The following is a 27,818-nucleotide window of genomic DNA, read 5'->3' on the forward strand; positions in this document are numbered from 1 at the left end:
CGTGGCGGAGGCAACATGGCGGCCCCCGGGAGGAGGTGAGCGCCGCACCGGAGGAGATCCGGGAGGATCGCGGACACGCCGGGATGAGCCTTCCCCTCACACGCTCCTTTTCCCCCCTCAGGTGTTCCTTTTCCCCTCACACGCTCCTTTCCCCCCCTCAGGTGTTCCTTTTCCTCTCACACGTTCCTTTCCCCCCTCCCCACCTTTCTCCCCCTCACACGCTCCTTTCCCCCCCCTCTCCCCACGCTCCTTTCTCCCCTCCCACACGCTCCGTTCTCCCCTCAGGTGCTCCTGTTCCCCTCACACGCTCCTTTCTCCCCTCACACGCTCCTTTCTCCCCGCAGGAAGCTGGCGGAGCTGAGCGTGGACGAGTTCCTGGCTGCCGGCTCGGACTTGGAGCATGACGGCGGCTGGGAGGAGGAAGAGGAGGAGAAGGAGGAAGGCGGCCGGGCCCTTAACGGCGCTGCGAGGCGGAGGCGGCCGAGCGGGAAGGCGGCCCGGGGGCTGCAGGCACGGCTGGGCAGGTGAGGGGCGGCTCAGCATGGAGAAAATGAGCTTTTTTTTTGTTTCCACAACTCCCTGACGGGAGGGGACAGCCCCAGGTGGGGCTCTGCTCCTGGGGAGTGGCCTCAGTGTTACCAGGCTGTACATCAGGAGGAATTTCTCCATGGAAAGGGTGGTCAGGCGTGTCCCAGGGAGATGGTGCAGTCCCTGGAGCAGTTCTGAGGAACTGAGAAACAGATCTGTGATGGTTTTTCTAGGTGTTTTCATCTATCCCAGTGCAATCTGGCATCTTGCTATCAAGATTTCTTAATCCTTAACGAAGTGGTTTTGTCACAGCCTCAGCAGAACTTTGAGCAGTGAGTGAACAATGAATTCTCTCCCAGTAGGAAGAAGGGAAAGGCATCTGAGCACAAGGATCAGCTCTCCAGGCTGAAGGACAGAGACCCCGAGTTTTATAAGTTTCTGGAGGAGAACGATCGCAAGCTGCTGGACTTTGATGCCTCAGACAGCTCTGAGGAGGAGGAGGCTCTGCACAGACCCCCTGATACCCTCGAGGTACCTGGCTGGGATCAGTGAACTCAGTTCCACGGGCAGTGTTTGTGTTCCAGTGCCAGCCCTGAATCGTGGCATGATTTGGCTTGGAAAGGGCCTTAAAACTCACCCAGTTCCAACCCCAGGCTGCTCCAAGCCCTGTCCAGCCTGACCTTGGACACTGCCAGGGGTGGAGCAGCCCCAGCTCCCCGGTGCCACCCTCAGGGAGGAGTTTATTCCCAGTATCCCACCCTGCTTTGCACAGGGTGCTGGGAGCAGCATTAATGAATCAGCCCTGCCTGCCTCCCTCCTCATCTGTGCTCAGTAAAAGAGCTGGGGCCAGGCAGGGGTTGCAGAAACCTTTCCTCAGTCCCTCCTGCTGGTCTCTCTAGGAAGCCAGCGATGAGGATGAAGATGATGAAGACGAAGAACAAGAAAAAGTCAAAAGGAAGAAAGTTTCCTTCATCCACGTGAGCTTGAAGATGGTGGAGGAGTGGAAGAAAGCTGCCCAGGTGAGCAGGGGGTCGGAACACGCAGCACTGGAGAGTTCTCCTCCCTGCCCATAAAAGGGCCAACTTGGGATTTGTTCACCTGGCACAAGATTCATTTACTTATTTGTTCATCTGGCACAAAATTTATGTCCCAAGCCCCCAGAGCTCTTGTGCCTTCAGCATGACTTTGGGCTGCAAGATTCGAGTACTTCCATTCCATATGAGGGAGAAGCTGCAGAAATGTGGCTCAGAAGAGGCCAGAATTATCAAATTTGGATTTTTTTTACCCTCTGGCAGCTCCAGGAGCTTTCTTAGTCACATATTTAGTAGTGATGTGATAGCTGAGGGGGATGAAGCTCAAACTGGGAGTTGCTTGCAGCTGATTAATTCCTTCTCAAGCCTCAGCAATTAAAAGCCAGTTTTAGGGGAGGTGAAGGCCACTGAGTTTGTTAACCCTGCCCTGATGCTTGAGGCTGGAGCTCCTTTTGCCATCAAATTCCCAGTGAATTCCAGTACCCCTGTCCCAGCCAGGAGCTCCAGAGTTCCAGGAGATCCCTTGCTTCTCCTCCTCAGCAACCCCTTTTCTTCTTTCCCCAGAGGAATCTCACCCCAAAACTCTTCCATGAGATCACCCAAGCCTACAAGGCAGCTGTGGCCACCACCAGAGGTGACAGTGGTGGTGACCCCAGCAAGTTCCAGGTGACTGACACCGCAGGTGAGGGAAGGGAAATCATCTGGAGGGAGTTGAGCTGTGGGAGAGAGGGGAGATGAGCCCTGGGAGGAGTTAATTCACCCTTTCACTTCGTCAGGGAGCTTGTCTTGCTGTGCTGCTCTGGGATCTTTTCTTTCAAGGGTTCTTGGTGCTGTTTCCTTGGGGAGGTGGCCCCTGTGCCTTCCAGTCTTCAATAAAAAATTGAATATAAGGCAGACTTGGGGTGTCTAGAAGGAAATGCAGGAGCTGTGCCATGGAAATCACTGGCTCCAGTTCCTCAGGGACCTCTTTTCCCATTAGGAGAACCAGGAATACATGGAAAATCACTGACAAATGCTTTCCTGGCTTGTTTCACCCAGTGTTCAACGCCCTGGTGTCCTTCTGTATCCGGGACCTGTTCCACCACCTGCACAAGCTGCTGCTCCCCAAAGCCCCCAAGAACAAGCTCAAGTAAGTCTTGGGGGGGTTGGTTTGAGACCTTCAGGAAAGCTGCTGGGGATTTCCAGGGCTGCCTTTGGGCCTGGGAAAGGGGTGCCAGCTCTTCCCAAACACTGGGTGCCGGGTGATGCTCACAGGCTTCGTCTTTTCTTCCCCCTACTTCTGTCCCCTGCAGTATCAAACTCCAGGTGTTTGCAGAGGATGTGTGGCTTCAGGGAGGTCTGGAATTTCCTGTGCTTGCACTCAGGGGGCAGTTCAGGCACTGGGAATTCATTTTCAGAGGAAGGGACCAACCTTTCTGCAGTGTGTGACCCCAGCTCATGCTTTGCAGGCAGTTGTTGGTGCGGGGAATTGATCTCACTGCTCGTTTTGCTGCTGAAATCTGATTTATTTGGGTTTTTTTTTTTAAGCTAAACCCAACTCTTGCTCCTTTCCAGAGTGGTTCTCCCTTCCACCAGCCCCCTCTGGGGAAAGCTACGACTGGACATCAAAGTTTATCTTGGCTGTACCATACAAGTAAGAAACACCATCATTTTCTGTTTGTGGGGTCAGTCTGTGCCTTGCTGGGCTGTTCAGGATATTTTGGGGTGAGGCAGATGGGGTTTGCCCCTCTGAGATTTGTGTTCATTGTTTCCCTGTGTTGTTTTGGAATTATTTGGTCCAATTAACAATTTGGAGGTTCAGAGGATGCTTGGGTCAGAATAGGTAAGGCAGTAAAGAAGGGTTGAATTAACATTCTGGCAGCTCTCTCTGTTTTAATTTGTCTGGCAGATTAATATTTAATAGGCTTTAAAGGAGTTTGCAGTCTGTGTTCCTGCATTCTGCATCATTAATTCATTTTTTGGTGCTGTGATCTCTCCACTTGAGGCAAACACTGAGATGTTCTGTTGGTGACTTCACATGAGGCATCTCTGACTGATAAAGTTCCATCCCCTCCATGCAGAATTTCTGCTTTTTCAGAGATGATTTATGGATTATTTCTGAAGGAAACTCCTACCCCCACTTAATTTTGAGATTGCTTCGTTAGCATCCCCAGATTGGAATATTAAAACCAAACCAAAATCAATTCTGAATTCACTGATTCTTCCCTTGAGGGAAGGGGTACCAGGAGTGACAGCCCAGGAGCTGCTGTGCCTCAGCTGGGAGCTGGCACAATGACTTAGCAGAAAGAGCAATTTGATCAGGAGAGCTTTTTTTTTTTTCTCCCCTCAAGCTGTGCTGCCTGTCTCCAGCAGCAGAGCAGTGCAGACAAGGAAAAGCTGGGAATGCAGTCGCTGGGAGCAATCCCTGCTCCTGGGCTGGCTCCTGAGAGCCCTCAGTCCCAGCATTCACCACAGTGGGTTTTCTGGCACCATTTCTGAACAAAATCTTCTCCTTTTGGTGTCTGAGGGACTTGGCCAAGTCTGCTCAGTCCAGAATCCTTGCAGAACAAGGAGGACAGTGAGGAGGCAAATTAAATGTGGACAAAATGCCAGTGCTGCTTCCAGCAGCTGGGACTGCATCAGGCAGAGCCTCTCAGAGTTACCTGGAGCTCACCTTGCCTTCAGGTTGGAAACTGGGTTTGTCTGCAGTGAGCTGAGCCGGACAAGCTGCAGACTCAGAGATTTGGTTCTTCACATTTTGTCAGAGCCTTTCCTTGAGGGAGAGTTAACCCAAATACCCAAAGAATTCCAGCCTCCCACTCAGAAATCCTGGAGAGATCCAGTGTGCTGTCAGGCAGCTCAGGTGATGTTTCCTTGTGCAGGCTGAGGGTGAGTTTGACCATTTTGTTGTCCTGCACCGCAGACAAACGGAGATTTCGCAGCGTCCACGAGGGAGGTGCTGTGTGATGAGCTCGGGGCCATCAGCCATGCAGGGGCAGCAGCCTGAGTTCCCATTTCCAGGCTGAGGGACCTGCAGGGCAGCTCTTTAGCCTGCCTTGTGCCTGCTCCTCCCCTGATCAAGCTGTTGGGCTTTGTGTGAGCTCCTTCCTGACCGAGCAGGGTTTGGAAGCAGTGAAATGCAGCTGGCACAGGGAGGGTGATGAGCCCTGCCTACAAACTGGGGGTGTTTTGCTCTCCTCCACAGCTGCTGTCGTGCCTGACAGAGGCCTCAGTGGGAGCAGCAGTCCTGCAGCACGTGAACTGCACAGTCCCATATTACCTGTCCTTCCCAAAGCAGTGCCGGGCCCTGCTCAAGGTAAGGGTGTGTGCTGGGATGTGCCATTGGCATCTGAGATGCTTTTTCCCCTCCTTTCAGCTGGGCATTTATGGTGTTTGGGCTGGATCCCCTGGCAGTCATTCCCTTGTAGTGTTCCCTTGCTTTGCTGCTGTTCCTGGAGAGCATTCCTGCCTCTCTCCAGGTGCCACGAGGTGATGCCAGGCTGAGGTGAGTGTGTGGCTGGCTCTGTTTGTAGCTGCTGCTCCCCAGGGAGGTGTTTTGGGAAGCTGCTTCCTCCTCCCAGATGGAGGAATTGCTGCCAGGCCCTGGGAATGTCTGTGCTGCCTCTCCACTCGGGGAGCTGGGGGTGGAATATTTCTGTGGCAGCTCAGTCACAACTGCTGAGCGTGAGCAACAACACAGGAGGGGAGGGGAGACACTCAGGGCAGCAGGGTGGCATCTGAGTGGAAGCTGCAGCTCTGGAAGGAGGCAGGGAAGCCTTTGGTGGTGGAGATGACTGGAGTCATGCAGGGCTGGAGGCTGGCACACCTCACAGCTGCTGCAGGCATTTCTGAGAGGGCTTTTCCAGCCCTGCAGTGAGCCCTCTCTGTGCTGTGCATTTCACTGGTGCAGCTGAGCTGACTGGTTGTGGGGGGCACCAGGTGCTTCCTGCCAGGGCCAGGTGGACCTGGGGGAGCTGGAGTCACGCAGGAGAGTTCAAATGAGTGTTTAACCACACAAATAAAAGTTGTGTATTTTTTAGAGGTGCTGGTTGTGGACAGGTTCCTTTATTGATCATGGAAACATCAGCCTGAGCTGTTGTGAGGCTGTGAGGACAGAAGGGCTGCCAGTGACTGACTGACAGCACATTGTGTCACCTCTGTGTCACCTCTGTGTCACCTCTGTGTCACCTGCCTCCTTGGTGCCCTCTTGCTGGGAAGGAGGGAGGTTCAGGCCTGTCTGTGGCCAGCAAGGAGCTCCTTGTGCCTTTACTCACCTGTCTCTGTGGTTTATCCCAGCAAACCATCACTCTGTGGAGCACAGGGGAGGAGACAGTCAGGGTCCTGGCCTTCCTGGTGCTGAACAAGATCTGCAGGTACAAGAAGGAGGTTTACCTCAGCCCCCTGCTCAAGGTAAGCCTGGCTCTTGCTGAGACCTGCACCTTTTCTTCCTCGTGTTGTGTGCAAATACCTCAGAGCCTTGAGCTGCAGGGGAGCAGGTGCTGGAGGTGATGCTGGCAGCCTCCAGAAAACCAAACAGGGCAAAAATTCTGTCAGGTCAGGGTGATTCCTGCTTCCCACTGCTGCCCTTCCTGCTGGGGCCACAGAGACTGAGCAGGAGAGCTCTCTGGTGCCTGATGAATCTTCATCCCCCAGTTTCCTGAGTGCTGACATCCTCCTGAGCTGCTCTGACCTTTCAGCTGAGTCCCCAGGTGTATTTTCCTGCCACAGTGGCACCTGAGCAGGAGAGCTGTGCCCAGCCATCCCCACGTGTGGCTCAGCCCCTCCTGCAGCCTTGTCCTCTTGCTGCCAAGCAGTGGTGGGCACATCTCCAAGCTAAACACGCTCCAGTCTCCCCTGGAGAAGGAGCAGCCTGGGTTATTCTTTTCTGTGATCAAAGCAACACTTCAGCCCTGGTTTGGTGTTAAATATAAGTAAAACCTTACAGAAGAAAGGCCTTGTAAAACATAGTTTGGGCCTTAACATCTCTAGCTAAGAGAGTGAGTATTCTGATGGGAACTAAGCTAGCCTGATAAGTTTCCATAAGAATAAAATCCTATAACAGTGAAAATCTGCTTATTCTCCTGAGAAGGCATTCTAAGGCTGTAACTGTTAACAGCATTTGTAAAAACTATCCTGAATCATTAAAAGAAAAAATGCAAACAATATCTAAAAAGAGATACAAGCATGTGACCACCTCTAGTGAAGTAACCAAACAAGGTAACAACTAGTTGCCAACCAATTAGAATTAGGCACAATGCTTTCAGAAAACCCTATAAATCCAGGCTATAATCAATTCACTGCTTTATATTTATTATTTAAATTAAATAATAATATTTATATTCATATGCTAATTATTTGTAATTAATTCACTTCTTTCACTGCTTAAAGAAGAGTGTGCCTCATCAGTCTCTAAGGTGAGGTCACAGGGACAGTCTGGTCACACTGGGAGGGGCAGAGGAGTCCGAGAATGCTTTTTGCTCCGTTTTACATTGCTGCTTTCTCATCCTCTTCCCCTGGCAGCAAATGTACATTGCCTTTGTGAAGAACTCCAGGTTCACCTCTCCCAACGTGCTGCCCATGATCAACTTCATGCAGCGCACGCTGACGGAGATGCTGGCCCTGGACAGCCCCACCTCCTACCAGCACAGCTTCATCTACATCCGCCAGCTGGCCATCCACCTGCGCAGCGCCATGACCCTCAGGAAGAAGGTGGGCACCCTCCTCCTCCTCCTCAGGGGGCTCGTGGAACAGGGCTGGGTTGCAGGAGTGAAGTGGGGATCCGTTTATTTTGGACTGCTCCTTTTATAAGCTCTGATCCAGGTGCACTTGATTGGTTATTTAGTTAAAACATTTCACCTGGCTAATTAACCAGACGCCCTTCTTAAAAACAATCTTTGAGAGAAACAAGAAAGCAGAGAGCGGGAAGAACAACCCCTGCAGGGGCTGTAATAAGCTATCATTGTTTGTGGGAAGCCAGGACGTCCCTCTGGCTGCCCTGGCTGGCTCCAGACCCTGGCACCAAGTCAAAAACACCTGTGGCTTCCATTTTAGCCCGTGGAAAAAACTGCCAACTTTTTATGAGGAATTACAAGCCACAAGGGTTTGAGTAGTGTGGTAGTTGAATTAACACAGGGTGGAAAAGTGGAATTTTGGGCTTCAAGGAGACAAGATGGAGGGATTTGGGCGTGTCCTGACCTTCTTCTCCTTGCCCTCCATGTCTTGCTGTGATGGTGACACTTTTCTGTTGGTTTAAGGTAGAGACAATTGTTTATCCTCAAGTCCCTAGTCTCCCAGGCTGATTCTGGGAAAACTTACCTAGTTTTCTCACTCTCTGACCAGGCTGTCACATCCACAAGGCTCCACCCAAGATGGACTCCACGAGTTTTCACACTTTTATAAGTTTTGGTCCATTTCCATATGGGGGTTCATTGTCCAATTCCAGCTCCAGGTTGTGCAGTCCCATCCTCCCACTTTACTCTCCTGTTGTTTGCACTTTTTGGGGCTGAAGCTGCAGCGGTGTCCTTGGTTCTGGGGCTGGAAAAGGATTGTTTTGTGTGACTGAGCTGTGAGGAGAACTGCTGACACTTTAGATGGAGTTCAGGGTTACAAACCAATGCAGTACAGAATGTGGAAAATGTGAAAGCTGAATTTAAAGCATCACTCCTTAGTGGGGAAGGAGTTTTCTCCCTCCTAGGAGGAAGTGTGTGGAGAGGAGGAATTGCAGTGAGCACTTCACGCTTTGGTGGTGTCTGACCCATTCTTGGGGCTCCAGGGAGCACCTGAGATTTGTCTGTGCTGAAATTTCATCCAGGAAGGAAAAAAAAAAAAGGGAAGCTTTTGGGGTGAGCTCGTTGTGGCCTCAGAGGACCTGGAAGGAGCCTCTGAGAAAGGCTCTGTCCAGCTATTTCCAAGGGCCTGCAGTGGCAGGATGAGGGGGAATGGATTCTCACTGACTCGAGGGTTAGATTGGATACCAGGAGAAAATACTTCCTTCTCTGAGAGTGGGGAGGCCCTGGAATGGATTTCCCAGAGCAGCTGTGGCTGCCCCTGGATCCCTGGAAGTGTCCAAGGGCAGGCTGGATGGAGCTCAGAGCCTGGGATGGTGGAAGCTGTCCCTGCCTGTGGATGATCTTTGAGGTCCCTTTGAACCCAAACCCTCCTGCAGGCTGCGAGTTGCTTTTCTCTCCACACTTGCAAGAGTTTGTGCTGCACTTTCCATCTTGGACACCCTTTTCCCCTCTGAGGCTGCTGTTTGCAGCCTCTGTTACAAAACCTGCAGGTAAAGCAGCTTAGGAGCCACCCTGGGGTGTTGCAGCTCCCCAGCAGAGCCCGTGCTGTTTAAAGGACTTAACAAAGCAGCTCAGACCTCTGGGTAGCAGCCCTGCTTTCAGCCACCTCCAGTCTGACCTGGGAAATCTGAGTCAGATTGCTAATCCTGGATTTAGTACTGTTTAGCAAAACAGACCCCACAGATTAATTGTTGAGCTGCCCCCAAACAGGGCAGGGTTGGTGCCCAGCTAAATCTCCTGGCTGGTCAGACATGGGGATAAATAAGCAGAGATAAATGAAGTCTGGGCTGCAGATCCCCTAATTGGATTGCACTGGCTCCTTACACCCTCGGTGTGGCCCAGACAAGGAGTAAATCCACTTGATTTCACAGCTGGGGAGGCTCGTGGCACTTGAGATGGGCATGGCACCACCAAAATGTCCCAATGCAAGCACTAAGCCTGTCTGAATGGAGCAGTGGATGGTGGTGAGGGCGATTACCAGAGCAGATTGCTCGTCTGTTCTGTGCAGGAGAAGCTGAGAAAAGCTTCCTGGTACATCTCAGTGACCCGGGGAGGGCTGGCACAGCCCTGCCATGTCCAGCTGTGCCTTGGCTTAAGGCCCTGCTGCAAGGTTTTGGCCCAGTGGCTGCAGTTCAGGGATTCTGTGCCTGTCTCAGGACTTGTGCATCCTGCTTTTCCATGCAGGAGAGATGAGCTGGGCCTTGGAAGTCTGGAAAAAACCACAAGTGGGGGCTGAGGCACCTTGTGAGTGCAGTCTGCTGTGGTTTTGGGCAACACCTGCAGAGCTACAGAATTTTAGGGAAGGGTTTCCTTCAGGAACTCCTGCTCCAGCTGGTCTTTTATTCACTGTGGCACGAAGAGTTGGTGCAGCACCTGCCCAGAGTATTGAAAACCATGTCCTGGTCTGGTGCAAGCCTTGGGCCACTCCTGGCCATGCTGCTGAGCCAGGCTGGGTCACTGTCACTGCTGTCACCATGTCCTGCTGGCCTGCTGCAGTGGTTCTGCTGCTAAGCAGAGCTGCAGCTTTGCTCTCTGCTCTGCTGCCTGGCACTTCTGCCCTGCAGTTACAAAAAATGAAGCTGTCCTGGGTGGTGTCTTCCCCAAAAGTGCTGGGCTGATCGTTTGCCCCCGTGGTCAGCTGAGGATTCCCTGTCCCTGGCCACATCCCAGTGCCCGCTGTGAGGCTGGGAGCTCATCCTTCTCAGAGCAGCCACACTTGAGCCCAGCAGCCTGGTTTTATTCACTTTATTTCCTGCAGGCACTGACTGGTACCAGAGAACTTGCTGCCCTGGGAATGGCAGCTCCAGTGTTGTTATTCCTCCCTGGGCATTGCAGTGTCCTGGATGAAATGAGCCTGGGCAGGAAGCGGTGAGCACCTATCAAATGCCACATTTTCACTTTTCTGCCTTTATTTTTTTAACCCTTTCCTGCAGGAGAACTTCCAGTCAGTCTATAACTGGCAGTACATCCACTGCCTGTACTTCTGGTGTCGAGTTCTAAGCACCATCCACCCCAGTGAGGTCATGGAGCCCCTCATCTACCCCTTGACACAGGTCATTATTGGCTGTATCAAGTGAGTGGAATTCCTAATTCTTTTTATTTTGCAGTTCTGTGATTTGGATTTAACCATGAATGGTCTCAAAGCTGCTTTTAATTGAAATTTTCCAGCCCAAGATGTGTGTGAGCAGCTGTTTAGGGGGGTGGCAGAGTTGTGGTGTGGGTTATTCTTTCCACTTTGTACAAGAAAAGTCTCAGTCTGAATAACCTGGGCAGATTATCCTTGTAACTGCAAGGAAAATGATCTGCCTTGCTTCAGAAAATCCTCATCTGCAGCTCTGTAAATGCACTTAGAAGCTGCATTTTTGGTGCCTGTTTGTTGGGATTGGAAGAAGTGGGACACAGTTGTTACTTTCAGGATGTCTGCTGAGAATTCCCTCCTCACATCAGTTTATATGGATGAAATGTTTGCGCTCTGGGATGAAATGTTTGCGCTCTGAGGTGCCTGTTAACAAGGAGCATTGAGGGAATTTTGGGATCTCTGCTGATCTCCCAAATCCTGTTAGCTCTGTTAACCAGAATCTCAGCTTTAAAGCCCGGGTCTGGAAGAAGTCCCCAGCGGTGAGGGAGATAAGCAGATTTAAACGATCAGATAAGAGGATGCAAACATCCCTCCTGCCATCCCCCACTGCTCTGGGGATGGATCCAGACACCTTCCTACCTGTCCAGCAGACAAATCAGGGTGTGGGGCCAAGGAGAGGGGAATGGGGTGAGGCCCAGCAGGTTTTTTAGCAGCTGGGCATGAGCTGCAGGTCCTGCCTGGCGAGGCTTTGGAGATTTGGGACCCCCCCAGGTGGGTTTGGGATGACCTCACTGTGGCCTTCCAGGAGCTGAACGAGCTGCAAGAAAGATGGAGAGAGGATTTCCAAAGGATGGAGGGTCAGGACAGAGGGTGTGGCTTCAAACTGAGAGAGGGTGGCTTCAGATGAGATAGCAGGAGAAAATTCCTCCTCCTAAGGGTAGGGAGGCCCTGGAATAGATTTCCCAGAGCAGCTGTGGCTGCCCCTGGATCCCTGGAAGTGTCCAAGGCCAGGCTGGTCAGGACTTGGAGCAGCCTGGCACAGTGGAGGGTGTCCCTGCCCATGGCACTGGATGAGCTTTAAGTCCCTTCCAACACAAAGCATTCCATGATTCTGTGATTCCAGCGTTGGGAAAGTACAATCAGATCCCACCTGGATCCCCCCGAGCCAGGCTGGTGGCTGGGGTGGCAAGGAGGCAGATGGCAGGTGTGGGGATGCTGTGGCTCCGTGGGACAGGGCACTGTGTGACCTCTGCAATCCCTTCTTTGTGCTGCTGTGGGATTTCTCCCGAGGGATGGATGGGAGGAGAATCCCATTCCCTGCTGTCCCCGTGCCGGGAGGTGGCGCCTGGCTCCAGCACAAGGACAGTGTCCCCACGTCCCTGGGACCTGCTCCCTCCTCCCTGAGCTGCTTTAACCCCTGTGCCGGCCCCTGTCCACGATGATGCTTGAACAGCAGAAGCTCCTCTTCTGGTTTCCCTTTTTCCCATCAACTTTTCCTGGCCTTGTCTGCTGGGATCTGTGCCCTGCTCCCAGTCTGAGCAGCAAACATGAAGCCGTTCCCTGGTGTGTGTGGTTAAATGGGGATTTTTGGTGCCTGTGGCATTCCAGCCTCTCGGCAGGAGCAGGGAAGACAGCAGGGCCAGCCTGGGTGACCTGGAGCTGAGGAGATGGCTCTGTCCCCTCTGTCACCAGGGCTGTGATAGGATGGGCTGTGCCAAATCAAACCAAGCCTTGGGGCTGTTCCCGACCCTGGAACAGGACAGGAGCCATCCCAAGTGATGGCAAGGCACTGGGGACTCTGCTCTGAGGTGGAAAGAGTCACCTGGGAGGGAGCTGGAGCTGCCTGAGCAGAGCTGGTCCCAGCTGTGTTTGGCTTTCCTGGGGATCCAGCCCTGGGATGTGGAGCAGGCACAGCCACACGCTCTGAAATGAATGGGTTTGGCTTACAGTAAATCCATACACTTAACAGCTTTATTCCTCCATCAATTAATTCCTGACAATGGCTTTCGTCATCTCCAGAGGTGCCAGAGCAGGGGTGCAAAGTAGATTTATTTCTGTAATGGGTCCAGTGGTAATTATTTCACTATTTGGAAGGGGGATGCAGCTGATTTATGGTGCCTGGTCAAACATTTTTATTTTGTGGGCTCTCCTGGATTGCTCAGCAAGTCCTTTGGGGAGGGAGGGGTTCATTTATCAGCTTGGCTCTGTCATCTGTGAGCTGTGGTTTAAAAACATAAAATTTTTAATGCTGGAGGCTTCTGTGACTTCAGGTGCAGGTCATTGGGTGAGAGGCTTGAGAGTGGGACAGAAATGAGTTTTAGGGGTTCCTCTCCATTCTCTCCCTGCTCCTGGGGGAGCTGATTCTGATCAGTCCCAACCTGACATAGAGTGGGCTCAACTTTTGTCTTAATTACCTTAATTATTTGAAATATGGGTGCAAGTCAGTCAGGGCTCTTCTTCTCCTTTCTATGGGAATTTTATTTCCAGCTATGGGGTGGGTTCAGCAGCCCAGCCTGCTTTCCTGTGTCACTGAAGGCTGCAGGTGCAGTTCCTCTGTAAATTTGGCCTGATATTATTTGGTTTTATTTGGTTTTATTTATGTTTATTATTTTTTTTTCCTGCCCAGGCTGGTACCAACATCTCGGTTCTACCCCCTGCGCATGCACTGCATCCGTGCCCTCACCCTGCTGTCCCAGAGCACCAGGACCTTCATCCCTGTGCTGCCCTTCATCCTGGAGGTGGGTTGGTCCCTGCTGGCACCTTCTCCCGGCTAAACACACTCACTGCCCCCACCAGCAGCTCCTGGGGGTTCCCACTTTGCTCACTCCCTAAAATCCCTGGCAAACAGCACCAGGCTTGCTGAGAAAATGGGATTCAACTTCTATTATCTGTGAGCTGTACCTGAGACCAGCTGGGTGCAGAATGCATTGCCAGGGGCTTGGACTGATGCAGCTGGAGCAGGCAAAGGGCTTGCCAGGGGAATTCAGAGCTGCAGGAATTCCCCAAGCTCCATCCTGCTGCTGTGGTCATCTCTTGGTGAAGACAGAGTGGTTCCTGACTGCAGACAATGGGAAATGGAAGGAAAACAAAAACACTTCAAGAATTATAAAAACTTCTTTAGGAAGATATCTGTGAGGCCTTGAGTTTAGCATGAGGCTGGCCACTGAGGAGGAGAGACACGCTGCTGGGATAAGGGCCTGACTCAGCCAGGCTCACTCCTAATCAAGTTCTCTTGAAGCAAAGCCTTTTGTGGTTTGGGCTTGTTGTAAAGGTCCCTTGTAAACCACATCCTCAGCCTGTGGAATGTTCATAATCCTCCTGCTCCCTGGCCTGGGTGGCTTTGCCATTCCCCTGCTTCCTTCCTCTTGCTCCTGGGTGTCTGAAACCCTGCCAGCCAGATTCTGGGACAGAGGCATCTCCCCTCTGGGGTCATGGTGCCCGGGGGGAGGATTCCTTTTGCTTTTTAGTGCTGTAAGAGACAAAACTCAGAGCTTTCCCCACTCTTTGCATTCTGGCCCTGACACCTTGTCCCTAACCTGGGTGGCAGGCCCCAGCCAGGTGCTGCCATTCTGCACCCTGATCACCCTCAGGTGTTCCCACCCAGCCCCCTGATCACCCTCAGGTGTTCCCACTAAGGCACATGAGCACCCTCGGGTGTCCCCCTGATCACTCTCAGGTGTTCCCACTAAGGCACATCAACACCCTCAGGTGTCCCCCTGATCACCCTCAGGTGTTCCCACTAAAGCACATGAGCACCCTCAGGTGTCCCCCTGATCACCCTCAGGTGTTCCCACTAAGGCACATGAGCACCCTCTTTGTCCCCCTGATCACTCTCAGGTGTTCCCACTAAAGCACATGAGCACCCTCAGGTGTTCCCCTGATCACCCTCAGGTGTTCTCACTCAGCCACATGGTTGCCCTCAGGTGTTCTCACTCAGCCACATGGTTGCCCTCAGGTGTTCTCACTCAGCCACTTGGTTGCCCTCAGGTGTCCCCATCCCTGAGCTCCCTCAGCAGCTGTATTCCAGGTGTGGGAAGTGACCTGCCCTGGGTCCCCAGGTGGCTGTGGTGGTGCTGGGAGGAGGATCAGCATTCTGGTGCCCAGCCACAGTCCTTGCACGCTGAACCAACTCCCAAATTCAGCAGTGATTTCTCTGTAGACACTAATCCCATAATACACCTTGCCCGGGACCAAAATCCGTTTGGAGCCCCTTGCCCAAACCATCCCAGAGGGTGTCTGGGCAGGGTGTTGGTACGAGCAGGGCATGGTTTGGGGCTGGAGGGGGGGATGAAGGATCCCAGGACAGGGTGGGCTCCACTGCTCTGTTCCAGCTGACTCCGAGTGCAGGGAAGGAGCAGCTGTGGAGTTTGTGACCCTGTTCTGGGCAGGTTTTGGAGTGTGGGTTCCGTGGAGCTGCTGGGGGAAGGAGTGCCTGAAGCTCTGCATTTCCCTCCTGCACCAAGCAGGCTCAGCCCCGTAGCTGCTGCTCGTTCAGGAGACCCAGATGAGTGCATTCCCAGATCTGTGCATTCCCAGAGGCACAGAATTGCCCCCATGCAAGTGGAAGTGAGAGCTGCATGGGCTGAGGAGGGGTGCACAGCTGCTCTGCACTCTGGCAGTGGGAGCTGTGTGTCCCAGCTCCCTTCCTGCTCCCCACGTGGGAGCTGGGAGCTTGGGAGTGCCAAAAATCCCCAAATGCCTCTCCTTCCTGCCTGCACTGCCCTGTCCTTCCCTCTGTCTGCCCGTGGTTTTCCCCTCAGCCACACTGCTGCCTGGTGACGTTTTGTGGCCCCCTGGTCCCTCATTATCCCCTTCCCAGCCTGCCCCAAGGATTCCTAGACACCAGTGAGGCCGTGCCCCAGGCTGGCTGTCAGCCCTCGGCATGGGAACCACACTTCCTTCCTTCCCAGAGGCCCTGCCCAGCTCCCTGCCACCTCCTGGGCCCCTTCCAGAGCCTCTGGCTGCCCTTCCCTGCCTGCCTGGAGCCTGGGAGGATCCCAGGGAGCCCCGTGCCTTCAGTGTGTCTGACCTGGGGGATCAATAGCTCTGTTTGGGCCAAAGAAATAACTGTGCATAACGAGGTTTATGGCATCGATTCCCCAGGCAAGGGCTCTTTGTTTGCACAAGCCCCCACACTTGTCCCTCCGTTCCAAATAACCTGGATTGACAAATAAAATGTAAGAAATCAATAACAGCCTCCTGCTTCTGTGGCCTGGGGGCACTGCTGTGACCTGAGCAGCCTCTCCCTCCTGCTCCACTCAGCCTCCCCTGTGCTGCATCCCCACCATGGGGGCTGCTGATGGATGTGCTGCTGCTGCACGCAGGGAAGAGAAGTGATTTCCTGCTCTGGAGGGCAATCCCAAAGTGTTTGGGCACAGGGAGAGAGGAGCTGGGGCTGCTGCAGAGTGTGGGTGAGCAGGACGTGCTCCTCACCCCTCTGTGGGTGCCACCAGATGCGCAGATGTCATCAACTGGTGGCTTTTTTGTTGCTTAAATGAGATGGAAGCCTCCTTGATTGCCACATGGGATCTTCTCGTGGGATCTGCCTCAGACCCAGTGTTTTGAGCAGGTGTCCCTGGGACAGTTATTTCAGTGACAGTAGTGAATTTGGTGTGAACATCACTTAGTCTTGCTTTGAAACTCTTCTCACCTTCAGGGACAGCTCCAAAACCCGCTCCAGCTTTGGGGTACAACCTCTGACTGTGAGAAAGCTGGGGCTGAGGAGCAAACCTCAGCTTCTTATGCTCTTGCTTGTGTTGGTTTCCTCTTCTCACCACAGCACCTTGCACACCACAGTTTCAGGTGTGGTTGGAGTTTGCTCCCTCCCTGTCCCTGGCTGGGATATTTGGGAAAGCCATGGGGCAGTGATCAGGAATTAGGGTTTCTGGGTTGTCTTCTTGGCTCTGCCACCACCAGCATGCCCTTGGCTGAGTCGTGTGCTGGTTGCTGTGTGCTCTGATCACATTTACACGCATTTTGTTCTTCTCTTCCAGGTTTTCCAACAAGTGGATTTCAACAAGAAGCCAGGACGGATGAGTTCCAAGCCCATCAACTTCGCCGTGATCCTGAAGCTCTCCAATGCCAACCTGCAGGAAAAGGCCTTCAGGGTAAGTGGGACCCCAGCAGTGCCTGGGTTCCCTGTGACAAGGAATGTGCTCCATGTCCCTGTCCCCAAAGGCAGGACACGCCTTTCCCAGACTGGAAATCCACAGGGTTTAAGTGCTGTAGGAAATCTGTGGGGTTTAGGTCGTAGCCAGTCTCTTGATTTGTGTTTCTCCTGCTCAGGATGGGCTCATTGACCAGCTCTATGACCTGTTGCTGGAATATCTCCATGGCCAAGCCCACAGCATTGGCTTCCCGGAGCTGGTTCTCCCCACTGTCATCCAGGTAAGGGGGCAGGCACTTCTGGTGGTGCCATGAATGTGCACAGAGCAGGATGAAGTCATGTAAACTAGCAGTGACCTCAGGATGGCCCTCAAAATGAGGGGAGAGCCATTTACCTCTGCTTAATTTTAATTTTTATCTGTGTTTTGGGAGGAACAGAGGCATCACATCTAATTAGGCTGGAGGTAAGGGAAAGTGGCTCTGGAGTTTGCCATCTGTTGGGAGCCAAAGTGGAGCAGAGGCTGCAGAACTGCTCTGGGATGGGGTTGGAGTGGTGAACTCAGGTGAGTTCTTGGAGGATTCAGAGCTGCTGTGGGGTCTTGGACCAGAACCTGTGCTCTGAGCCCCAGCTTTTCCTTGTCCTCAGCCTCCCCGAGGCGCTCTCCACAAGATGGCAATCTTCCTTCCCAGTCTTTCCTCCCAGTCTTCCCTTCCCAATCCTCCCTTCCCCAATCTTTCTTCCCCAGTCTTCCCTCCCTTCTCAGGCTCCATCACCTGGAGCTGCAGACAGCACAACTCAGCGTGGAAGTGTTGGAAGTGTTCCCTCATTCCCAGCCCTCTGCTTTTAACTCAGGAGTGGCTGCTGTCACATCCTCTGTGGGGACACAAACTCTGCTTTGTCCTGGTGTGTGCCACGCGCCCCTGCACACCTTGGGCCGCTGAGGGGGCACTGGCTGTGCCCCCCAGGCTGTTTGGGATGTCTCTGGCTGCTGGGGCTGTGCCCCCTAGACTGTTTGGGATGTCTCTGGCTGCTGGGGCTGTGCCCCACAGGCTGTTTGGGAAGCAGAGCTCCATGTCCCTGCCAGGGGCTGGCATCTGCCAGGGGCTGGCATCTGCCAGGCACACGGCTCTTGGCTGTGTCCCCCGGGCTGGCACAGGGGCTGCCTTGGCTAACGGGAGCTGGCAGCCCCTGTGTGAGCAGGCAGAGCAGCTCCTGTGCCTGTGCCTGTCCCTGCTCCCCGCTGCTGGCAGCCAGCAGCTGAGGGAGCCGATGTTCGGCTGCACCGGGAGCTGCTGACGGCCCCGTGCCTTGCACAGGCAGGGACCAGGCTGGAGCTCTGCAGAGGATGGATGGATTCCTGCTTGGCTGCCTCTGCCCGCAGCCTCGTGGCGTCTGCCGGGCTGGGGGCTGGCCTTGGCTTCCCAAAATCTGCGTGGGGAGAGGCTTTTCTCCTGGAGAGCTTCCAGCCCACTGTGCAGATCCATCTGTGCCCAGCCTCCCTTCCCTCCCTGCTGGGCTCACGCCTCTCCCAGCGCCGGGGCAGGGCCGGCCCAGCTGCCAGGGGCTGTGTCCCTCCTCCTCCTCCTCCTCCTCCTCCTGCTTTGGTCAGCAGCTCTGGGGGAAGCTGGGCTGAGCTTCCCAGCCTCAGCTTCCCAAATTCTCTCTGCCTGGAAGGCAGGAAGCACCGGCAGATGAAAGGCAAGGAGAAGCAGTGGGGATGGGAGACACTTCAAAGCTGCTGCTGCTGCCCCAGGGCTGACCCGTGGGACTGCCCTCCATCAGGGGCTGGGAGGGTAGAGCCCCTTCCCTCCCCAGAGCCCAGGCAGGCAGCACAGAGCAGAAGTGGGAGGTTGGATGGGGAAAGCTGGCAATGAGGCAGGAGCTGGCAGGAGCCAGGCTGGGCTTGCAGCGAGCCAGAAGAGCAGGAGGTGCTGCCTTGCCTTGCCTTGCCCTGCCAGCAGCACTCCTGCTGCTGCTCCCCCTGTCCCCAGGGAATGTTCCTGGTGTGAGCAGGACTCTGGGCAGGGTTTGGCTTCCCTGCATCACTTCCAGTAAGAGGAGCTGGGGTTTTGCTCTGTGGGCTCTGCTGGGAGCAGCCTTTGGTGTTGCAGGCTGGCAGTGGGACAGAATCAACCCCAGTAATGACAGGGCTGGGATGTGAGGCCTCAATGCCATATCCACAGACACATGTTGCTGTTCTGATTGCTTTTACTCTGCTAAGATCCCATTGTTCCATTTGGCAGAGTAGGGAAAAGCACACACAGACCCTGTTTTTTTCCCCTCTCTGTCCTTTATCTTCTTTTACCTCCCTGGTTGTGTCCCTGCCTCTCCACACAGGGCTGAGCTCTCATTAGGTTTCATTAATATCTGTGGCAGCTAGGGCTGGGACTGTGAGGGGAGCAGGAATGGAGCAGGGCTGTGTGAGGGAGCACCCAGCTCCAAACTGCACTGACAGAGCCCAGGATTTTGCAGGATTTCTGGTGACACTTCTGCAAGGGAAGAAAAATGATAATGGATGTGGCAGCGGATGGAATGGATCTGGGGCTGCAGCTGTGGGGATCAAGTGAGATAAATCGAATGACAAATGCATCTCTCAGTGGAGATAAATATGCAGCACCTATAAAAAATAAATATTTTAGGAGGGGGGGGATGAGGGCAGGACAGGCTCCAGCAGCGGAAGAATTGTTGTGCTGATGGTTTCTTTGTGCTTTGGGGGAAGCAGGGAAGGTCTGGGTCTGAATTCCCATTTTTCTGAGCTGGTGCTGTGATGGCAGCTGGGATGTGCTGGAGGGAGAGGGACGAGGGAAGCCCCTGCTGCTCCTGAATGGGGAGCTCTGCAGCAAACACCCCTCAGAGAGCAGTGTCCAGCAGGGATGGGCTGGCTGGCACTGCCACCTCTGGATGGACAGTCACACCTCCCCATCTGGCGCTGACAGGAGGGACACATCTCCTTCCTTCCCCCAGCTCTGTCCCCCGAGGCAGAACCTTGGGAGCCATGGGTGGAGGAGGCACTTATGGATTTGCTGCCTGGAAACCTTTTGTCTCCCTCCTGATAGCATCTCCTGGTCCCACTGAGAGGAAGGTTCCATCGTGGTTAACCATTTCCTCCTGCCTCCTTGGGCCTCTTTCTCTAAATCGAATGTCTGTGCAGTGTTTGTGTGTTTATTTATGGCTCCAGCAAAGAGCTGGGCCTGCAGGATTCACACAGCACTGCTGGAGCTGGGGAGAGCTGTCAGCAGGCAGGGGAGCCACTGGAATTCCAGCCAGGAGCCTACCTGGACACCCCCATCTTCCTTCTGTCACCAAGAGCATCCAGGGCTGCCTCAGCTCTTGGTTTGGAGCTGTCACAGCAGGGTGCTGGTGGCTGGAGAACTCCCATTTTGTCATTTTTGGTTGGGGTTTGAGCCCTGGGAAGGTCGGGGTGCCAGCTGGAGCTGGGTTTGAGCCCTGGGAAGGTCGGGGTGCCAGCTGTTGGTCCCTGAGGGTGGGAGATGCCTTTTCACCAACGGGATGTTTATGGGAACCCTGACATGGCTTTCATTCTTCTTCTCTTCCTCCTGGCAGCTGAAATCCTTCCTGAAGGAGTGCAAGGTGGCCAACTACTGCAGGTCCATGCGGCAGCTGCTGGAGAAGCTGCAGGAGAACTCAGCCCACATCTGCAGCAGGAGGCAGCGAGTGGCCTTCGGCGTGGCCAGCACTGCAGCCGTGGTGAGCCCGGGGACATGGGACAGCCTGGGGACAGCCATGGGGACAGCCTGGGGACATGGGGCATGGGACAGCCTGGGGACAGCCATGGGGACAGCCTGGGGACATGGGGACAGCCATGGGGACATGGGACATGGGACAGCCATGGGGACAGCCTGGGGACATGGGGCATGGGACAGCCATGGGGACAGCCTGGGGACATGGGGACAGCCATGGGGACGTGGGACACAGGGACAGCCTGGGGACAGCCATGGGGACAGCCTGGGGACATGGGGCATGGGACAGCCATGGGGACAGCCTGGGGACATGGGGCATGGGACAGCCTGGGGACAGCCATGGGGACAGCCTGGGGACATGGGGACAGCCATGGGGACGTGGGACACAGGGACAGCCTGGGGACATGGGGCATGGGGACATGGGACATGGGACAGCCATGGGGACATGGGACATGGGACAGCCTGGGGACATGGGGCACCTTTGGCACCACAGGATTGCATTTTCCCGTTTCCACTTCAGCTTTTGGCTCCCTCTGTGTTCCCTGCAGTGCCCAGGCTCTGCTTGGCCTGGGGAGAATTCTCAGTCCCACCACTCCTGACTCAGCAGCTGCTTAAATAACTGAGGCTAAATTCATTTAGTCCTGCTTGCCTCTGAGCTGTGGCTGCCAATTTCTGCCCAGGAGCTGGGAAAATGTGGTTTGGGAAAGGGTCTTCACCTTGTGCCCTTGACTGCCTGTGTTTATTGGAAAAGTGCCTGGAAAACCTTGAAATTTGTACCCCTTTCTCCACAGGAGCAGTGGGAGAAGCAGGTGAAGGAGGAGGGGACACCCCTGAGCAAGTATTACACTCAGTGGAAGAAGCTGAGGGAGAAGGAGATCCAGCTGGAAATCAGTGGCAAGGAAAGGGTGAGAACCAAATCCTGAATGTGGGGACACCAGAGCCACGTCCTGGTGACAGCCAGGGTGGCGCTGGCACTTTGGCCATAAATGGGGACAGGGGCACAGCCAGGGAATGGGGACAGGGGCTGGGGGACAGGGGGACAGCCCAGAGTGGGGCCAAGCTCCTGCCCCAGACTGGCCCTGCTGCTGTGGTGAGACATTGCCCTGCTGCTGGAGCAGCTCTCTGCAGAGAGGGGCAGATTTGGGGTTTTTTCTGTACAGAGAGGCAGATTTGGGGTTTTCTCTCAGCAGAGAGAGGCAGATTTGGGGTTTGTTCTGTTCAGAGAGAAGCAGATTTGGGATTTGCAATTCAGAGAGGCAGATTTGGGGTTTTCTCTCAGCAGAGAAAGGCAGATTTGGGGTTTGTTCTGTACAGAGAGAGGCACATTTGGGGTTTGCTCTGAGCACAGAGAGGCACATTTGGGGTTTGCTGTCCTAGAGGCTGCCTGGCAGCTCTGCTGGTGAATGGGGCTGTTGTGTGGCTCGGTGGGGACTGGTGGCTTAATGATGCAGCTTTGTGAGCCCCAGCAGGAGAGGGAACACCATGAGGCCCATTAGGGCTGGGAAAATCCATGTCCCATTAGCAGTCATTGGGGGGGAAAAAAGGTAATAACAGGGGAAAAAAAGAAAGCCAGCCTGGCTGGGAGCTGCAGCTTGCCTTAGACAACAGCTCTGACCCTTTCTGCCCATTCCATTTGCTTTTCCCAATGGTTTTTAATGGGATGGGGACTAATCAGCTTGCTGAGACTCTGCAGATAGGAGCCCTCTAGCTGGGGATTAAAAGGCTGGCCCCCAAATTAGCTAATTAGTGCTTGCGTGTGATGAACACAGGGGCTGTGGGCTGTGCCAGTGCAAATCTCAGTCCTTTGGGGTCACCCCACAGCAAGTTGGGGTTTATTTTGAGGTGGCCATCCTGAGGGTCCTGTGGGGTCTCAGAAGGGTGGGGGTGGCACAGCTCATCCAGCACCAGGTCCTGTTTGATGTGCTCAGCTTGTGCTGATGTCACCCAGAGCTGCCTTTGGAGATGGGGATTTTTCCTGGGCTCTGTGGGAATGTGGAACCCCTGGTGCCAGGACAGGAGCCTGCCTTGTCCCCCAAAAATGGTGGGAATTATGGAAAATGCTTCCACCCCTCTGATCACCCCGTGGTGGGGCTGGAGCATAACCAGGCTGTGGCTGCCCCATCCCTGGGAGTGCTGCAGGCTGGAAGAGGCTCTGAGCAGTGGAAGGGGTCCCTGCCATGGAACTGGAGGAGATTTGGGGTCCTTTCCTACCCAAACCATTCTGGGACCCTATAACCAGCCTGGGATAGGTGCCAGCCATGGGGCCAGCTGAGGGCAGCAGCTTGGCAGTGCCCCTGCTGCATTTTGCTTCCCAAATCTCTTCCCTGGCACCTCTGGGCTGTTCTCTAAAGCCAGCCCTGTGCTGCTCGCCAGCACAGACAGGGAGGAGCAGAGGCCTCTCCCTCCCTGTGGCAGAAAGAGCAGTGGGAAGGTGAGGATTTAAAATGAGGCCCCTGCAAATGGTGCTGGGTGATTTGTTCCCCTCTGCCCTTCCCTGCCCATCCCAGGTGACTGCTGGGAAGTGCTCAGCTCCAGGATCGATATGGCCCAGCTGGGGAACATAACCCTGGAACAGGCTGGGAGAAATTGCTGGAATTGGCTGCAGGAGCAAACCCACAGCTCCATCTCCTGCTCCTCAGCCCCATCCTGGCTCTGTGTCTGTGCTTTCCCACTCAGGCTGTTCCTGGCTGCTGGGAGGATGGCTGTGCTCAGACAGGAGAGCGTTTTGGGGTGGTCTGAGGGGTGGCAGGGAGAGCAGATGAGTGATGAGCCCGGGCTGAGTGTTTCCAAGCAAGCCCTAATGTGTGCTAATGCCTGAGTGCTTCCCAGGAGGGGTGTGCAGCCAGGCAGGGCAGGGGCAGCTGATCTCAGAGAGCACTTGGGATTTCATTTGCATTCTGATTATCTTTGCCCTGCTGGCCTGAGCCCTTGCAAGTAAATCCTCCCCCTAATCCCCCTCCGGAGAGGTGTAAAGAGCACTGGGGTGGTGTCAATTGAGAGGCCTTTAATGGCATTGATATTGGCTGCCTGCTCCAGGGGCTCTTGGCCCATTGATCTCCATCAGGGCAGGGGATGGATGCAGACCTTGAGCATCCTCAGCACCTGAAACCCTGAAATCTGCACCCAAAACCAGGGAACTGCTGCTCCAGAGATGCCCAGCCCACCTGCAGAGCTCCCACAGGCAGCCTCCCTTGGATATCCTGCATCTTTGTGTGCTCCATTAGCAAAAGCAGTTTATCAGGGGAAGATCAATGCAGCAGCAGAGCTCTGTGTGCCTCACTCACCCCTGGGACCCTCACAAATCTGTGGCTGGCAGCAGACAGCCCCAGCTGCTCTGGGCAGGCTGGGCAAAGCCAAGTTCCTGCCTTTAAACACAGCCTTTGACATTTAAAAGCACAAATGAGGGCTGCTCTTACCCTGGGGTTTGTTTTCTTTCCAGCTTGAAGACTTGAACTTCCCAGAAATCAAACGCAGGAAGCAGGATGAGAGGAAGGAGGAGGATAAGAAGGAATTCAAGGATCTCTTTGAGCTGGACAGTGATTCTGAGGAGGAGAATGGTGGATTCTCTGTGAAAGGTACAGGGCTGGGCCTGGGCTTGCCTTCTCCTTGTCCACAGTCCCATTCTCCTTGTCCACAGTCCCATTCTCCTTGTCCACAGTCACCTTTTCCCTGTCCAGAATTCCATGTTTTGGGGGTCAGTTTGGCCCTGCCCTAAGGGAGTTTCATGTTGGGTTCAGAAGACTCCCTGATAAGGGGGGAGGAGAGCACAGGATGAAGTGGCACTGAAGGTGTTTGGGACACTTTTATCTTTCTCTCCCCCCCCCAATCCAGCTCTTTTTAAAGCCTCAGCCCTGTGTTTCTTTTCCTGGGCATGCCCCACACTCTTGGCACCTTCCTTTTTGTCACCCACGTCGTCAGAGCCCAAAAACCAGGGGATGAACAGAGCCCTGTGCAGGTTCTGTCCATGGCAGGGGCTGTCACCAGCATGGGGACCTTTGATCCTGTCCTTGCTGCACTTCTGATTATTTTATTTTATTTTTTTTAAATTTATATTATTAATTTTATCCTGACTTGATGTTCCAAGTGTTCTCAAGAAGCCCAGAAATCCCGGAGAGCAGGGGGTGATGTCACCTGGGCTGTGACCACGAGAGGGCCACAGTAAATTGTGCAGCCTGCCTGGGAAGTTCTCCACAGAGTCTGGGGCTAAATCTGGGTGTTCCTGCTGGGATTTGGAATGTTTGGGATGTCCTGGCTGTGTGCAGCAGGGAGGGAGGGGAATCTGCAGCCCCTTCTTGGTGCTGTGGATCCAGGGGAGATTCCTGCTCCTGGTGCAGGAATTCCAGCAGGATCACACCCCCAGAATCCCCCAGGGCAGCAGGAAAGGTGCTGGATTGCAGGCAATTCCATCAGATCAGGAGGAGCTTTCCCCTGGAACGGGAAATGTTTGTCAGGCAGGAAAGAATCCCGGGCTGGGGTCTCTGCAAGGGCTGAAGAGGGGAGAGGATCCAGTCTGGGAATCTCTGAGCAGGAAAGAGCCTGGAGCTGGGGAGGTTCCTGCTCTCCTGTGTTTTCCAGCTGGATTTCTGGCAGAAAGGAAAAGCCGGGAATTAGGATTGCCTCAGGAAGAGGTGCTGGGCCTCTGGAGCAAAGGGAAATGGCTTTTGAGAGGATATCAGTGAGAAATGAGGAGAAATTTCCCCTTCACTCCTGAGCTCTCTGCCCCTCGCCTGGGCTGCTGTTCATGTTCCACTCACACCCTGAAAACCCCTCCAGGGAAAGGCAGAGCCAGGCAGGCCTCAGATGACAGCTCAGAAGCCAGCAGCAAGGAGTTTGGGGAGGAGGACGATGATGAAGAAGGAAATTACGAAGTGGAGGAGGACGAGGAAGAACCGGAAGAGGACAGCGAGTCAGAGGGTGAGTGGGGAATTCCTGACAGCACCGGGGCTTTTTTGTCTTGTCAGGGTGTCAGGAGGGGCTCCACAGACCCTGGAGGGAGAGCTGGCAGCCCTGAGCTGCAGAGAGCAAAGGGTTAAGGTGTTCCCAGGCTCTCACACCCCCCCAGCCCCTTTCATCTCTTCTCAGAGCTCTCCTGCAGCCAGGCTCAGCCTGCTCAGCCCAGTGGGTTCAGGAGCCCTGCCTGGAGCACACAGACCTGCAGGTGCCACTCCCAGGGTGCCCTCACCCTTCACCTGAGCCCTGCCTGGGGCACGGTGACCCTTTCCTTGCTGGAGAGCTGCCAAGCCCTGCATCTGGGGTCTCACATGTGCCCAGACCCTGCTGGAATGGAAGCACTGCCTGGCCCGTGCCCCCAAATTTCACTTGGTGTCCCAGCCTCAGTGGGGCAGTTTGGGCTCTGTCCCACCCTCAGAGGGGCAGTTTGGGCTCTGTCCCACCCTCAGAGGGGCAGTTTGGGCTCTGTCCCAGCCTCAGAGGGGCAGTTTGGGCTCTGTCCCAGCCTCAGAGGGGCAGTTTGGGCTCTGTCCCACCCTCAGTGGGGCAGTTTGGGCTCTGTCCCACCCTCAGAGGGGCAGTTTGGGCTCTGTCCCAGCCTCAGAGGGGCAGTTTGGGCTCCTGTGCCCCCCCAGGCACCGCTGTTGTGCCCAGCCCTGCAGGGCTGTCCGGGATGAATTAATGAGCGTCTGGATTAATTAGTCAGGAGCTGCCTGAGTCCCCTCGCAGGCAGGCAGGCAGGATCACTGACAGCTCTCCCTCTCCCCCTGCAGAGGAAGGAGCCCAGGATTCCCGGGATTCCCAGGAGAGGAGGAGCTGCCCCCGGGGGCTATCCCGCTCCGACCTGGAGCAGCTGGCACGGGGCGGGGATGACGTGGTGCAGGACCTGGAGTTTTCTGATGAGGACTGAGCACCTCCAGCCCCTCTCCAGCACCTGGAGCTGCAGTCAGAGCCAGGAACACAGGTGGGACCAGCCCCAGGTGCCACCCAGGACCCGCTCAGTGACACAACTTGGACTTCTCCAGCTTTTCCTCCCAGTTCTGGTTTTGGTACCAATAAAACCCGAGGCCAAAGTCAAGGCCAGTAAGAACTGCTCAGCAGAGGGAATAAAAGCCCCTCATTAAAATCTGCTGCTTTCAATAGCACAGGGTTCACTTCCAGCTCCTGCTAAGTGAGCAGAGCAAGGGCAGGGCGAGGTTTTTGTCCAAGCTTCCTCCTCTCTGCCCCAGCAGCCACCCCAGATTTAGCTCTGGGGCCCTCACCAAACCTTCCCTGGTGCCCAGAAGGCCTGAAGGACTGCAGAGACTCTGCCAGAGCTTTGTAGCCTCCCTGGAAGCCTTGATCAGTTCAAGCTGCTCTAAGTGTGCTGCAGAAGGAAACTTTTTAATTTAAAGTTTGTTGGGTTGGGGATGTGCAGGTAGGAAACAGTGCCCAGGTGAGAACTGCACCACTTTAACTGTAAAGAAAAAGATTTTCACTTTGGATAAGACTTTAACTTACCTGTTCTTCCCAAAGAGAAAGGAATTCCCTTTTTGTCCTGGCTCTAACTTAGCTGGGCAAAGTGCTGGCTGCCTTCTGCCAGCTGGGAGCCAAGCCTGGACTGGATTCCAGGCAGGAAGGTGGCAGCTCTGCTGCACCCGGGTGGGCACCAGGAAAGGAAGGACACAGACTGCTTGGGTAAAGCCAGGTACCATTTGTAAATTAAGTGTTTTTCTTTTTTATTTAAATTGATTGCTGGAAAGCATTTTTATCGTGATGTGATGGATAATGAATTTTTTTCCCTTTTTTTTTTTTTTACAATATAAAGAAGCTAAAGTACCACCAAAGCTATTCTGTAAGAAAAACGGCAGCACGTGCAACGTTTAAACAAAAAACAAACCCAAACATAAAAGGGGGATGGGGGGGTGGAGGGGAGAGAGAGAGAGAGAGAGAGAAAAGTACCACATGTGATTGTTGCTCACAACTGTACAAGTCACAGGAGGTCACCCCCAGGAGTTCCCAGCTCATTCACAGTAGTAAAAACTCTGCCCATTGTTTCAGCCTGGGCCCCCTGCCCTGCTGCCAGGGCTGGCCCAGGGCTGTCTGTGGGGCCCAGGATGTGCAGAACATCCACCTCTGGAACAAGGCTTCAAAAACCCCCCCAGCCCAGCTGCACGGCTGAGCCTGGGCCCCCTCCTCCCCCGGAGCAAACCAAACATCCCAGGGGAAAATCCACCTCTGCAGGGCTGGAGCACGGGCACAGTCCCCTCTCCTGGGCGCTGCCAGGCCCCTGTGCCAGGGCAGGGTGGCTCTGTACCATCTGCACCAAGTAAACATGGACGGGAACTTGCCTTTTTTTTTTTTTTTTTTTTTGTCTTTTTATCCTTTTTGTCTGTCTTTGGTATTGTTTTCAAAGTTGCTAGAGATGCATAGAACACCTGAATGAGGAACTGAGCCCAGTTTGCAGGGAGGAGGAGAGGTTGGCTGGGGTGGGTGTGGATGGGTTTTTTTTTTTGCTCGAAGTACCGTTGGGAGGAACAGAGCCCCTTCCCTTCCCTGTGGAGTCCCAGCCCGGAGTTCCTGAAGGCCAAGAGCAGCCTGTCCATTATTCCCTGTGCAGGGCTCTCCAGCTCCACTGAGGAGTGTGGAAGGGAACGGGAATGCTGCCTCCATCCT

The 27,818-nt window shown here is 54.3% G+C and overlaps 1 protein-coding gene across 3 annotated transcripts; it reads left to right on the forward strand.

The window, feature by feature from the left end:
• NOC2L (NOC2 like nucleolar associated transcriptional repressor) lies at window positions 1-27,047 on the forward strand. Of its 3 annotated transcripts, none has more exons than XM_068171489.1 (19): window positions 1-35; window positions 345-524; window positions 888-1,059; window positions 1,428-1,547; window positions 2,124-2,241; window positions 2,598-2,688; window positions 3,114-3,192; window positions 4,744-4,854; window positions 5,835-5,948; window positions 7,059-7,247; window positions 10,261-10,400; window positions 13,033-13,144; window positions 16,400-16,513; window positions 16,692-16,793; window positions 20,077-20,220; window positions 21,005-21,118; window positions 23,653-23,788; window positions 24,987-25,127; window positions 25,937-27,047. In XM_068171489.1, the coding sequence occupies exons 1-19, from the start codon at window positions 16-18 to the stop codon at window positions 26,071-26,073; spliced, it is 2,334 nt and encodes a 777-aa protein (XP_068027590.1). In that variant the 5' UTR covers window positions 1-15; the 3' UTR covers window positions 26,074-27,047. The 3 variants fall into 3 exon arrangements, with proteins under 3 accessions (XP_068027590.1, XP_068027591.1, XP_068027592.1); XM_068171490.1 differs by having other exon boundaries at window positions 891-1,059; XM_068171491.1 differs by having other exon boundaries at window positions 15-121.
• The last annotated feature ends 771 nt before the right edge of the window (window positions 27,048-27,818 follow it).

The sequence above is a fragment of the Anomalospiza imberbis genome, chromosome 23 (genome assembly GCF_031753505.1).
Source record: "Anomalospiza imberbis isolate Cuckoo-Finch-1a 21T00152 chromosome 23, ASM3175350v1, whole genome shotgun sequence".
Lineage (NCBI taxonomy): Eukaryota > Metazoa > Chordata > Aves > Passeriformes > Viduidae > Anomalospiza > Anomalospiza imberbis.